This window comes from Trichosurus vulpecula, chromosome 2 (genome assembly GCF_011100635.1).
Source record: "Trichosurus vulpecula isolate mTriVul1 chromosome 2, mTriVul1.pri, whole genome shotgun sequence".
NCBI classification, from domain to species: domain Eukaryota; kingdom Metazoa; phylum Chordata; class Mammalia; order Diprotodontia; family Phalangeridae; genus Trichosurus; species Trichosurus vulpecula.
This window is the reverse complement of record NC_050574.1, coordinates 34,309,977-34,323,661: the sequence shown is the minus strand read 5'-3', so window position 1 is coordinate 34,323,661 and position 13,685 is coordinate 34,309,977. Positions and strand designations below refer to the sequence as shown.

The 13,685-nt window shown below is 52.0% G+C and overlaps 1 protein-coding gene across 3 annotated transcripts in view; it reads left to right on the top strand.

Annotated features, from left to right (window-relative positions):
- SAMD11 (sterile alpha motif domain containing 11) overlaps positions 1–13,685 on the top strand; it is a 44,070-nt gene that overhangs the window by 13,169 nt on the left and 17,216 nt on the right. For all 3 annotated transcript variants that reach the window (XM_036745635.1, XM_036745637.1, XM_036745636.1), the window contains exon 4: positions 8,329–8,379. In XM_036745635.1, the coding sequence (XP_036601530.1) occupies positions 8,329–8,379 (51 nt within the window). The remainder of the gene's footprint in view (positions 1–8,328; positions 8,380–13,685) is intronic.

The following is a 13,685-nucleotide window of genomic DNA, read 5'->3' as shown; positions in this document are numbered from 1 at the left end:
ATCCTTTTTGCTCTGGTCCCTCAGTCACATCCTATAAAATGCTTGTGTTGGGGAGCCTGGCAGGCAGAAAGGCCTGGGTTCCAATACTACCTTTGACAGTTTCTCGTCTGGCTTCTGATGATCCTCTCTCAGCGTCACTGAACCGCTCTGCCCTCAGTCTCCCATAGAATGGAAACAGTGATGTTGTTTCAAGTACCAGAGGAAATAGTGTCTTCACAGCTCTTGGAGGACTTTGGGAAAGCAGTGACTCCCTCCTGGAGACAGGGAGACACAGGAACAAGTCCTGCTATTTGCAATCAGTAGTTATGGGGCCCTGGGCAAATCACTTAACGTCTTGGCACCTCCTCTGTAAGAAGAAGGTGATAATAGTGCCCACCTCACCAGATTCTTTGGGGGATTGGGATCCTGCATAAGGGGTTTGCCAACATTGCTATCATTTCCGGGACGTTGGGTTACTCAGGATCCCCTAGAAGCCCGTAGGTGTCTGCTGTGACCCTGCGGCCCCTGATCCATATGCCACCTAGGATCTTGGCTACTTGGTAGCCAAGAAGAAGGGTTAGCAGCCCTGCACCAGAGATCAGTGCCTTGGTGAGACCTTGGAGGAAGCCAGGTGCCCCAGTGGATAGAGTGCGGAGCCTGGAGTCAGCAAGACCCGACCCAAGATGTACTAGCTGTGTGACCCTGGGCAAGTCACCGCCTCTATGTAACTCAGTTTCGTCATTTGCAAAATGAGGGTCAGAATATCACCTACTTCCCAGGGTTGTTGTGAGAAAGGAAAGAAACAAGCATTTATTACGCCCTTCCCATGTGCCAGGTGCTGTGCCAAGTGCTTTACAAATATTATCTTGTTTGATCCTCACAAGAAACCTGGAAGGTAAGGGCTATTATGATCCCCGGTATATAGATGAGGAAAATGAGGCAGGCAGAGGCTTAAGTAACTTGTCTAGGATCACACAATTAGTATTATCCCCATTTCACAGTGAAGGAAATGAGGCAAATGAAGGTTAAGTGACTTGTCCAGGGTCACACAGCTAGTGAGTATCTGAAGCTGGATTTGAATCCAGGGCTTCTGGATTTTAAGCTCAGGGCTCCATGCAATATACCACCTAAACACTGAAAAGATACGACCATCTGTGGGAGAAGTTAAGAAAAGTCCAGTCTGAGCTCTGTGCTGTTCTCTGTCATCTCATTTGTCTATACATGAATGGGTGTTTGTCGCCTGGAGGCTTCGCATATGAGTCAGTTGGCTCAGATGTAGACAGTGCTGATGTCCTCACAGACCCCAGGTACCCCAGAGCGGTCAAAGGAGGAGTGTGGAAGGGACCCCACCGAAGTCTAATTCAGCCCCCTTGTTTAACAGAAAAAGAAACTGAGGCCTGTTAGGATTACAGACTTTGTGAGAATCCTCCAGTCTGGAGGTGTCAGACTCAGACTCCTTTGTGGGGCCAGATAGAAATGTAATTTGTTGTTGCCCAGTCATTTTCAGTGGCGTCTGAGTCTTCGTTTTCCCATTCGGGGTTTTCTTGGCAGAGACCCTGGAGTGGTTTGCCATTTCCTTCTCCAGCTCATTTTACAGATGAGGAAACTGAGGCAAACAGGGTGAAGTGACTTGCCCAGGGTCACACAGCTAGTAGGTGTCTGAGGCTGAATTTGAACTTGGGTCTTCCTGACTCCAGGCCCAGTGCTCTATCTGCTGAGCCACCCAGCTGTCCTAAATGTAACTGGGAAATGTTTAACAAAATAAATAAAAATATAATACAACATAAATAATGTTGATTTGTAGTTTCGTAAGTCATTATGCTGTTTCTACTTGAGTTTGGCACCACTGGTCTAGTCTGATTTGTTGATTTTACAGAGAAGGAAACTGAGTCTCGGGGAGGTTGATTCACTTGCCCAAAGCCACATAATTAGTGTCTGAGGCAGGATTTGAACCATGATCCTCTGACTACAATCCAGTTTCCTCATTTTATGGATGAGGAATTCATTCAATCAGTAAGCATTTATTAAGCCCCTACTGTATGCTGGGCACCATGCTAAGTGCTGGAGGTACAACAGATGGAACAATCCCTACTCACGGAGCTTGCATTCCTCTAGAGGTGAAGGGACTGGCCTAAAGTTAGAGAATAAGAGGCAGGGGCAGGATTTGAACCCAGGTCCTCCTATTCCAGCCCAACTCTCCCATTTTACAGTTGAGGAAAGGAAAGGACCATTACTTGTCTGAGGACAATAAAGAGCAGGGTCCAGATTCAAAGCTCTGGCTTCACACTGAATCTGATGCTCTTTCAATTATTCTGGGGTAACTGGAGATGCGTGCCTGGGGCCCATGGGGAGGCTGGGAGCCTCTGTGGGTCTGAGCCTGGCTCAGGCCAACTAGGGGCTGCCTTTGGCTTGTATAGACAGAGGCGGGTGGTAGCATCCCCTGCAGTGGAGGCTCAGGCCCTGAGGAGGCCCTGGCAGTTTCTGAGAGAGGAGGCAGTGAGCTTGCATCCTGGAGGCTGTGGAGGCCTGGAGGCTGGACTTGAAGGAGCTGGGAGCAGTTAGCCTGCAGATGGCTGCCTTCAGGGTTGTCAGATGGAAGAAAGGATTCTTCTTGTTCCCCCAGCCCCAGGAGGTGGAACTGGGAGCCATGGGTGGGAGTTTCAGCAAAGCAGAGGGAGGTTCAATTTTAGGGAAACCTTCCTCATGATGAGACCTGTCCAGAAGTGAACTGGGCTGCCACAGGAGGTAGTGAGTTCCCCATCACTTGAGGTCTTCAAGTGCTGGAAGTGTTGGACAGTGGATCTGGATCAGGCAATGGGCTAAGCCAAAGGAGGCAGGAGACCAGTTCCAGCTAGTATGCTTTGGTCCCCACTATGGCTACGCATCCTACAGCTAGACTGCGGCTGCTCCTTGGTAGTGAGCTTTGGAGCGGAGAAGGGGTGGCTGCTCCATGAGGGTCCAGAGCGTCCCCTTTGCTCCCAGGCCCAGGGAGCTTTGAGGTTCAGGCTCCTGAGGTAGAAAGATGTGACCTGTGCCCCAAGGGTCCTGGGCCAGACCCGGGCCAGGGACCATGACGTTCCGGTTCCACCCACTATTAATCCAGCGTCATGAAAAGTGTCTAGGTGGTGCAGTGGATAGAGCGCTGGGCCTGGAGTTGGGAAGACCTGAGCGCAAATCTAGCTTTAGGTACTTACTGACAATATGACCCTGGGCAAATCACATAACATCTATATAGGGGTAGCTGGGTGGCACAGTGAACAGAGCACTGGCCTTGGAGCCAGGAAGACCTGAGTTCAAATCTGGCCTCAGACACTTAATAGCTGGGTGATCTTAGGCAAGTCACTTAACCCTGACTGTTTCCCCCTTCCCCCCCAAAAATAATAATTTAGGGGCGGCAAAGTGATTTAGTATTTAGAGCCCTTGCCCCGGAGTGTGGGAGACCTGAGTTCAAATGTGGCCTCAGACACCTATTAGCTTTGTGACCCTGGGCAAGTCACCTAACCCCAATTGTCCCCCCAAAAAACCTATATGCCTCAGTTTCCCCGTCTGTAAAGTGGGAATAATAATAGCCCCTCCCCCACCAGGGTTGTCGAGAGGAATAAATGAGATAACATTTCCTTGGCACATAGTAGGCGCTTAAGTTTCATTTCCTTCTTTCTTCATCTGTACATGGTGTACAGATGGGGGAAAATTCCTGTCCTGGGCATCATAGGATCACAGATCTAGTACTAGAGGCACCCTATTCCAATCCCACCCCCCCACAAGGCTCAGAAAAGTTCGGTGACTTGCCCAACGTGACACACAGGTTATTTAAGCGGAGTGGTGAGATTAGAACCCAGGTCCTCTGACTCCACAGTTAGTGCTCTGGGCCAAGCCTTCACTAGGGTCCTCTTTCCTTGACTCGTCACAGCGCAGAAGCAATGCCGGGCTCTCACAGTCCAGGCTGGAGGTGTTCAGCGATGGCCTCTGTGTCTGCCATCCAAGGACCTGTTACAATCATTGCTCAAAGGGTCATAGATTTAGAGCTGGACATGGCCTTTTGGGGGGGCCCACTGAGCCCATTTTACAGATAAGGAAACTGAGTCTCAGAGAAGTGGAATGACTTGCCCACAGTCACACAGCTAGGCAGTATTCAAACTCGAGGTCAGTGTTCTGTCTGCTGTGGCACTGTTGCCTCTTTGAATTCAATGAACCAATTTATTAATTGCCTCTTGTGTGAGAGGCACGGCACTCCCATGTCTGGCTCTGTGACCTGTACTGAGTACAGGAGATGCAAAAAGTGAAACAGGCCCTCCCTGCAAGAAGCTTCCACTCTAGTGAGGAGTGCAGTACGTGAGCAGAAAAATCCATCCATGGTAGTGTGAGGAGAGAGACAGCACGGACTGGGCCAATTTCTGGGCTGAGCCTCGGAGGCAGTCAGGCCTCCTAAGGAGGCAGAGATGATGAGGAGGTCAGGGCTCCAGCAGCTTTCCTGATTGTCTCCTTGACCCTTTGTCCTCTGGTGAGGACGGTCCCAACCCCTGGGTGGGAGAGCCCCTCAGCTTGCCCATGTACCTCTTGGCTGGGTGGAGCCCAGAGGCCTTCTTCCTCTAGCCAGGGGTAAGGCAGGAGAGGACGGAGTCCAGCTCTCTGTACCCCTGGGGAGTCCATGGCCACCCCCACCCCCTGACCCCTTCCCTTCCCATGCCAGCAATTCCCTCCGTCCCATAGGTGATGCTTACCTCGATGGAAGCACTGACTCTGGAGCCTGGGATCCAGGTTGAACCTGGACACTAACTTGAACACTAGCTAAGTCTCTTCTCTTCCCTAGGCCTCAGTTTACTCATTTGTAAAATGAAAAGCTTGGGTCCAGTGTGGTTCAATGGAATGAATTCGGGTTCGGAAGAGCTGAATTCAGACCCTGACTCTGACACTAAGTAACTGTGTGACCTTGGGTAATTCCCTTTCCCTCCCTGGCCCACAGTTTCTTCCTTTGTACCAGGGTTGGACCAGAAGGCCTCAAAGATCCTTTCCAGCTCGATGACAGTTGGCATGGACCTTTCTCCTCTAATGGTCACAGGGTACAGGCATCCTGGTCTCCTCTTAAGAGCCTCTTGGCATCACCTCTCCAAGGTCAAGATGGGCACAGGAGCATGGGCAGATTTTAAGAGGCGGCATCAGTTGGGGCCGGGCTGAGCACCGAGCTTTTGTGAGCTCTGCACCTTTCCTCCAGCTGCAGGTTTTATTGGATACTTAATGAGGCCTGTGAGAGAGGGGGATACAACCCCCCTTCCTGTGGCTTGGACCCCTGACTCCCCTTGCCCTTCCCCCGTACTTCTCCCTCCCCGCTCTTCCACCCCAGGAGGTTCCTGGCCAGCCTTCTTCCATTTTAATTGGATGATTAATGGCTCGAAAGAAGCAACCCCTTCCTCCCTCCCCAGCCGCCTCCCCCAAGCAGCCCCCCTCCCCCAGAGTGTGGGCTCCCTCACTGAGTTCCTACGGAGGGGAAGGAAGCAGAGATAATGAGGATTTAATTTTGTTCTTACCTATTCATTTGTCTAAGGAGACTTGGAGCAAAGCTGACTGGGCTGTTCCCTTTGCCAGGCCCTGGGGTGCCCTTGCCTATCATCCCACCTCCGTTTCTGAGCTGGGCCCTTTCTGGGGTAGTCTCCCCTCTTATAACCCTGGAGTGCCTGTTTCTAAAAAGGTCTACCCTATCCTAACCCTGAAGGCCCTCTCTCTGGGGATTTCCCTGCTGTAACCTCAGGGTCCCTCTCTGAGGGTCCCCCTGTCCTAACATTGGGGCCCTTCTCTGGGGAATTTTCCCATCATAACACTTGGGATCCCTCTCTGAAGGTCTTTCCTAGTATAGCCGTGGGGTCCCTCTCTGAGGGTCTTTCCTAATATAGCCGTGGGGTCCCTCTCTGAGGGTCTCCCTGCCCTAACATTGGGGCCCTTCTCTGAGGAATCTCCCCATCATAACACTTGGAGTCCCTCTATCATCTGGGGAAGCCTATCATGTATAACACTTGGGGGTCCCCTAACCCTGGGGGAAGGGGGTATCTCCCTGAGTACAAAATGAATGAATGAGTTAATTAAGCATTTATTAAACACTTACTGTGTACAAATCACTATGCCGAGGGCTGGGCATACAAATAGGAAAGTGGGGGCTGTCATACTTCTTAGGGAGTACCCACTCTAACAGGGGAGACCATCATAGGGCTGAGGGAAGAGTCCCACAGTCCTGAGGGCACAGCAGCCAAGCGGATGATCCTGCCTCTTTTTTAAAGTCATTTCCACTGATGAAATCACACCCATTTCTGATGTTAAACCATTTGACCAGAACTGAAGATCAAGAATGTCACATTGGTCAGATCCTAGGGATCCTTGGGGCTGGGGAGTTGGAAGGATGGGCCTTGAGCAGTAGGCAGTGCCCTCCCCTTCAGGTGGGCCTCAGGTGGGCCAGAGCCTGAGACATTAAACCATCCAAAGTCCCACCAACTTGTTGGCTTCTTGAACAAAGTCCTAGAAAGAGTTGTCTGTCTCTCAAGAGAGAGGGCCTGGATCACATTCAAGCGTCTCCATTTTCTACCTGTGTGACCTTGGTCAGGTCTTTCCCCTAATCTGATGAGATAATATGTATAAAGCACGGTGCCTGGTATACAGTAGGTGTTTAATAAATACTTGCTCCTTCCCCCTCCTCATCCTAGGCTTCAGTTTCTCCCTCTAAAGTAAGGGGGACTCACCTTTTGTTACTCTCATTGCACCTGGGAAGTCTCCTGCCTGGGTGTGACTCTTGTGTGTAAAGCCAGGCTAGGGCCACCCCCATCCCTTTCTAGGACCAGACACACCATCCACTTCTTCACCCTGGGAGCTATCCTTGTTTAAGCCTCAGTTTCTTCCTCCGGAAGAGGAAAAGTGGGCATGAAATGACCTCACAGGGCCCTTCTGGCTCCATAGCTAAGATCCCATGAATGGAGCCAGAAACGGGTATCTGGATCCCCTGGCTTACACTCAAGTTAGCACCAGAGAAAGCCCAGCAGCTGTGTAATAAATGATGTGAAAATGAATGGTCCTCTTCATTGCGGGCACTTCCTGGGGCCTCTCGGGTGGCCGGGAATGTACTCGCTTAGTGGGAGACAAACAAAGGTCCCTGCCCTCTTGGGATCCCCAGTCTGTCTGGGGCCAATGGAGAAGAGAAGCATTGTGGTTCAGTAGAAAGACCGCTGCATTTGGAGTCAAAGAGTCTGGGTCTGGGTCTGGGTCTGAATCTTGCATAATGATAGATAGATGGATGGATGGATGGATGGATGGATGGATAGATAGATAGATAGACAGAGGGAAAGGGATAGATAGATAGACACATACATATGTATGTATGTGTGTATATACATAAAACATAATATAATAATGATAATTATTTGAGGTTTGCAAGACACTTAACAAATATTATCCCGTTCAATCCTCACAAGAATCCTGGAAGGAACGTACTATTATTAGCCCCATTTTTCAGATGAGAAAACTGAGGCTGGTGGCAATTCTGTGACTTCCCCAGGGTCACACAGCTAGCTAGTAAGTATCTGAGGCTGGATTTGAACTCAGGTATTGATGACTTCAGGGCTCTGTCTACCTGGATGCTTCTTCCATTTCCACACCTGTATGACCTTGTGACCCTTTCCCTTTCTGGGCATCAGCTTCCTCCTCTCTAACCTGAGAGGGTCAGGTCTGATGCCTTTCTTCCCTGAATCTATGCTCCTGTAGCCATGGGCAGATCTAGGATTGGAATCAATGGATTAATTAATAATTAACAGTGGATTAATTAAGTATACATTATGTGTCAGGAACTGGGCCAAGCACTGAAGAATCAAAGGCAAAAATAAAGTAGTCCCTGCCCTCAGGGAGCTTATATCCTAATGAGGGACACACCACGTATATATAGGTGGGCACACACTAGATACATGCCACCATTCAAGGTGACCTTGAGTAGGAAGACATCGAAATCAGAGCCCAGGTCTCTTGACTCTGAGACTAGACATTTTTCTGCTGCCAGATGCCCACTGCCTCTCTCATAGGTTGGGTTCAGGTGTGGTGGCCTTAAATACCAAACTGTGGCCATGGAGCCCCTTTCTGGAGGCTGAATGGGGGAGGGGAGGAGCCCCCCTCATGGCTTTTCAGGATCCCTGACTGTGGCCTGGGGCCCATAAGAGAGCAGTGACAAGCCATTTCTGGGGAGGGCGGAATAGGGGTTGACCCTGAGGGAGAGCCAGGGGTGACCCTGGGGAAGGGAGTCTTGGGGAGGGGTTGTGAAGGGGGAAATGAGGGAGACATGAGCTGAAGGGGCCAGGACTGACCTTCTCTCTTTTTCTCCAGGGTACACACTCACTGGGATCTGAACATCTCCTTCCGAGAGACGTCTTGCAGGTAGCCCCCAGCCCTGGGTGTCTGGTAGGATAAGGGTTTCTGGGCTACCGACTGACATGTAGGCAGGATGTTTCCCTGTGTCTCTGTCGCTGTGTGTCTCTAAGCCCCTTGTTGTCTCCTCTGTCTAAATGAGGGGGTGTCCTCAGTGTCTGGGGGCTCTGTCCTCCACCATCCTTCCTCTGACTCCCGCCTCCTTTCCGAGTCTCCTCCTTTTTTCCTTCCTTTGTCCTTCCCCTTATCTTCAACTGGTCCTACTCATCCTCATAGCCCTCAGAGCGGACTGAGATGGGAGAGGTGCAGTGCCGCCCCCAATCCCAATAGACTAGAGAGGGAGGATGCCTATCTCTTAGTCGGCCATCGCCAGGCCTTGGCTCTGTCCAGGAGTATCGATAGCTAGAGGATCAAAGAGGAGTCTGACGTCCTCTCCTGAGCCTGGGGCCTTGGGTCTGGAGGTCTGGGAGACTCCCCTTAGCTCTGAGTCTTGAGTGGAACAAAGCCAGTGACCTGAGACTGGTATTTGGGATAATAGATGATTTAATTTGCCTTTTGGGTCTATCTGAACCATGGGGGTGGGAAGCCACTGGGAGGTGTTGGCACAGCTGGAGGGGTCATGGCTTGTTGGCTGAATATATTCCAATCTAGAGGGACAGATGTGTCTGGTCTGTTGGGCCCAGACATCCTGAGGAGCTGAGGTGGTAACCAGAACCCCCCAGGAGAGCCCTGAGGACTTAGGGCATGAATGGGTGAAAGGACACCCTTCAGGAATGAAAGGGGCTTGGGGAGGGTCTTATTCTAGTCCTCTGGTGAGCCATGGAGAGGGCCAGAGGACAGGCAGTGTTTGGAGGAGGAAGGCAGAATAGAGGGGCATGAGAGAAGTCAGCATGTCGGCATGGTTGGTCTAAGTCTGGGGAGGGGGGGCTCTGGATAATCATGGGCTCATCAGTTCAAGCAAGAGAAGAAGATAAATCTCAGAGACCATCTACCCCCTCCTTCATTTTATAAATGGGTAAACTGAGACCTAGCAGGTGATTTGTCTAACATAATCCTCAGAGGCAGTATTTGAATTTTGAAGGGTCAGGGCTTTTCCCCCTGTATTATGCTTGGAGGGCTGGTTTGTGGCCAGCCTGTGCAAGAGTTTTGTCTCTGGCGTGTGTGTGAACAAACCGAGCACCCTTCCTGGGTCTCTGGAAGGAGCCTAAGAAAAATGGGCCTTCAGCTACAACAGGAGAGATGGTGGGTAGACAAGAGGGTGAACCTGCCTGGCAGCCCCCAGCTATCCCCAGAAGAGGGGCCCTAGGCCTGGCTGGGCTCCAGAGGTATTTATGTTCCTGAGAAGGGCCAGATTATGGAGCAGAATTACAATAAAAACATCTTTAAACTTATTTCTACCTCATTTTGGAGTTGCCAGCTCAACTGATCATTTTTATGACCTGTCATGAACATTAATGACGTTTTATGGGCCTTTTACTTGGGACATTACAGGATAAATTTATCAGCAGGGTCTGTGGGGAAATCAAGTTGGCGCCTCCTTCTCCCCTTTCCCGTCCCATCTCCTCAGGCCAGCTTCCTGCCCCAGCCTGGCAGGGCCCACTCCAGGGGTCAGGGCTGGGAGACTCTGCATCCCTGGTCTGGCACCGGACCCCACGCATTCCCAGGGGAAGCCCTCCCATGCACACGGGATGAGGGCAGACATAGTCCTGAGCCAAGGGAAAAAATGGCCGTTGAGAAGCCTGGGGTGGCAGACAACATGGGCTGACCTTGGGAGTCCACAGGATGAGATGGGGATGAGATGGGATGAAAAGATGAGGCAGGAGGAATGAGCCTGCTCTTGGCTAGCCCTGGTTTGGTCTGGTCTGGCCTGGCAGGGAAGACACGGCCCCATCTTCTGGGAGACCCTGTCTTTTCCAAGTCTACCCGAATCCCCAGCTCCCTCCTTTCCCCATCGAGAGGCAGTATGGTCCAATGATGTCTAAAGGAGTTCCTTTAGTCACTATCTGTGTGACCTTGGCCAAGTCACTTATACTCTTTGGGCCTCATTCTCCCCATCTGTAAAACCAGGAGCTAGTTTGGATGGCCTAAGGTCTTCTGCAGCCCTAAAACCCCAAGAACTTAATAGACTATTGGCAGGGGGAGCCACTCGCCCCCCTAATTCCCTCTGCCAAGTTGCGGCCTACATTAGGGGTGGCAGGTCCCAGGGCAGGGGAGGCTGCCCGAGCGCTGTCTGCCTGTGTGTCTGTCCATCTGTTCCTCACAGATGGAAAAGCTCCCAATCCTTCCTGTCTTTGACCCTTCGTTTGGCCCCCAAGCCTTCGAGGGGTGTGGCTGGGTGGGAGGGGGCATTGGAGAGGGGCCAGCCTCCCCCCTCCCCCCATCACTTGGAGAGCTGCTGGGGAGCTGACAATGCGATTAGGGGGATTTAGGCGATGAGCTGGGCGCCCTGAGCCGATAAGCCGATCCCCACCTCCAGCCACTGGCTTTTCTTGCTGAGTCAGCGTCCTGGTCTTGCCTGGGCCGCTGGAGGTGGGGGCAGATACCAGAAGCCTTGTGTGTCCAGAATGTCTGCAAAACTCAGATTCCATCTGTCTGCCTCTCCTGCTGAATCTCGTCGATTCTCTATTAGGACGGGAGGGGGTCCCCCTTTGCTTAGCTCGGGCTTAGCTTCCAGGGATTTATGGAGAAACAGGTGAACCTGTCATGTGGATGGGGCAAGGGAGGGTGTCTGTGGGGGCAGAGGGGGCACATGCCTGCCAGCTATAGATTCGATCCTGCTCCCCAGAGGGCCAGGCAGGTCTCTGCCAGGGAGCGGGATGTGCTTGGAATAAAGCAGTCCCCCTGGGCTGTCTCTCCCTCAATCCTGATCGCCCTCCCTCTCCTTGCCCCTCCCCCTGGGTGTCTGAGTTTCTCCGAGTTTGTCTCTGCTCGGGTCTTTTCTTTGAATCTCCTCTTTGTGGGTACCAGAACAGGTAGTTGTGGATCAGAACCACCAGCAGGCTCCCCCTGGAGCCCAATAGAGACACTCAGAGATAGCAGCTGATTGATTAGAGGTGTCCAGGTCGAGGGTAGGGGCGAGAAAGAGAGGAATGAGCTAGAGCAAAGCTGACAGTGTGCTAGAAAGGATGCTGTATTTGCAGCTAGACCACCCGGGAGAAAATCCTCATTCAGCCCCTTACTACCTGTGTGATCTGGGTCACATCTATTTCCTTACCTGTAAAGGGGTTTGGACTTCTGAAGTCCCTCCTAACTCTAAGTGTATTCTCTTTTGAAAATGCATTTTTTAAGTTCTTTTCTCTCCTAAATTTTGAGTTCCAAATTCTCTCCCTCCCTGGAACCCCTCCCCCATCCACTGAGTCTCATTCTGTTATCCTATGACCTGGATTTGCATCTGGCCTCTGCCACTTACTACCTGTGTGACCTTGGATGCATGGTTTCCCCTCTGTGTTCCTCAGTTTCCCCATCTTTAAAATAAGGGGGCTGGGTTTGATGGCCTCCAAAGTCCCTTCTAGCTTGAGATGGGGGTCCCATGTGCCCAAGTCCTCAGTCAGAGCCTCCTGGGCTGGACCCAGAAGTGCTGCAGACAGGACTCCCATAGGAAAAGTTACATAGAAGGAGATGCGGCAAGGTCATGCTGGAAGGGGTTGGGGAGGAAGAAGGAAGGCAATCTATTCCAGGAGGATGAGGGGTCTGAACAGAGAGGCAACAGTGGCAGGGGAGGGCAAGGTCGGGGTGAAGTGCTAGGGGAGGCAGAGGACTCCAGAGTGGAACAGGGCGAGATGCTGCTGGAAAGGTGGGCTAGCAAAGACCTTGAATGCCAGAATAAGAAGGGCAATCCTTCCAGAAGGCAGTGAGGGGCCTTCCTTGGGGAAATGACATGTTCAGACTTAGGGGGATAGGCTGGAGAAGGGAGAGGCCAGTGGGGAGGTCCCAGGTGCTGAGGCACTGCCCTGGGGGGTGAGGCGGTACAGTGGGAGTGGCTAGGAGCCCACAGGTGTGAGAAACTTTGAAAAAGAATAGTAACGTGGGACATTTTCTCAGTCAGTTCATCAGAGGGCCTGCTGTGTGCCAGGCATTGCCCTAGGCCCTGAGGACCCAATTGGTATAGGGAACTCCCGGAGGAGGAAATCTCCTCCTCTACGCCGGTAAGCACTCATTCTACAAGACAGGCCTGGAAAGGTGCCCAGGACACCATCAGTTGTCTCATTTGAACCTCCTAAACAGTCCTGTGATGCAGGCACTGCACGCATCTTAGCCACATTTTACAGATGAGGACGCTGAGGCTCAGAGAGTGTGACCTGAATCACCTCCCAAAGGAGCTGATTCAAACCTGGTCTTTTGTGCCTTTCAAGCCCTCTTTCCTGCCTTTGGGACCCCAGGGGAGAAGAGACATCCCTTGGGGGAGAAGCTCTCAGAAGAACGGGAAGGTTGGTGGCTGCCCTCTTGGCTCCCCATCTGCTGTCCCCCAGTGCTGAGGCCAGCAATTCCCTGCCTTATCCCGTCTGTCCCTTCATTGATGCGCCTGCCTGATTAAAGAAACTGCTAATCACTCCCAATTAATCCTATAAACTGCTCACAGCTCAGGCTGTTTGCATAATGCTGGGAAGGGCAGCTCAGAGGGGATCAGGCCTTTCCACTTGGGGGGAAGGGGCTGGCAGCCCCGGAGGGTAGGGTGCCTGTGTCGGCCCTGGGGCCTGGGGGTCAAGGAAGAGGGTGTGGTCCTGAGGTGAGGAAGGAAGGGCTTTCACTGGAGGGAAGGGCCAGACCCTTGACGCAGGTAGGGTAACTGAGAGGGACAGACCTTGAAATAAGGGGGTCATGCCTGTGGGAGAGGGTGGAAGGGACTGGTGTCCCCTGGCTGGTCCTGGGGATCCCTAGTGCTTAGGGAGTAGGAGGGGCAGGTCAGAGTTCCTGATGGGAACTGATCTGATTAGAGGCACAGAGGCCTAGCTTAGTGCCTGGGGAAGGGGGGGAGCTGAGGCTGAAGGGATATTTAATGAGGTTAAAATTAGGGTCCCCTGGTCATTCTGTGGAGGGAGCAGAGCCAGCACCAGCCCTTCCAGGGTAGGGAGGGGTTTCTTTCCTGAGAGCTGAGGGGGGTGGGGTTGTCAGGTTGGGGGAGCGGGGCTGCTGGCGGGAGGACGAAGTAGTGGAAACCAGAATGAAAAGGGGGGTCCTGTAGGGGGTTTCAAGTGTATCCATGTCCCTCTGTCTGTCTGGATGAGGTGTTAATATGCTGAGTAAGGGGAAAGCTGAGAGCCCACATTTACCACAGGCATACATTCTCTCTCTTTCTCCTCTCTCTCTTCCCTCTC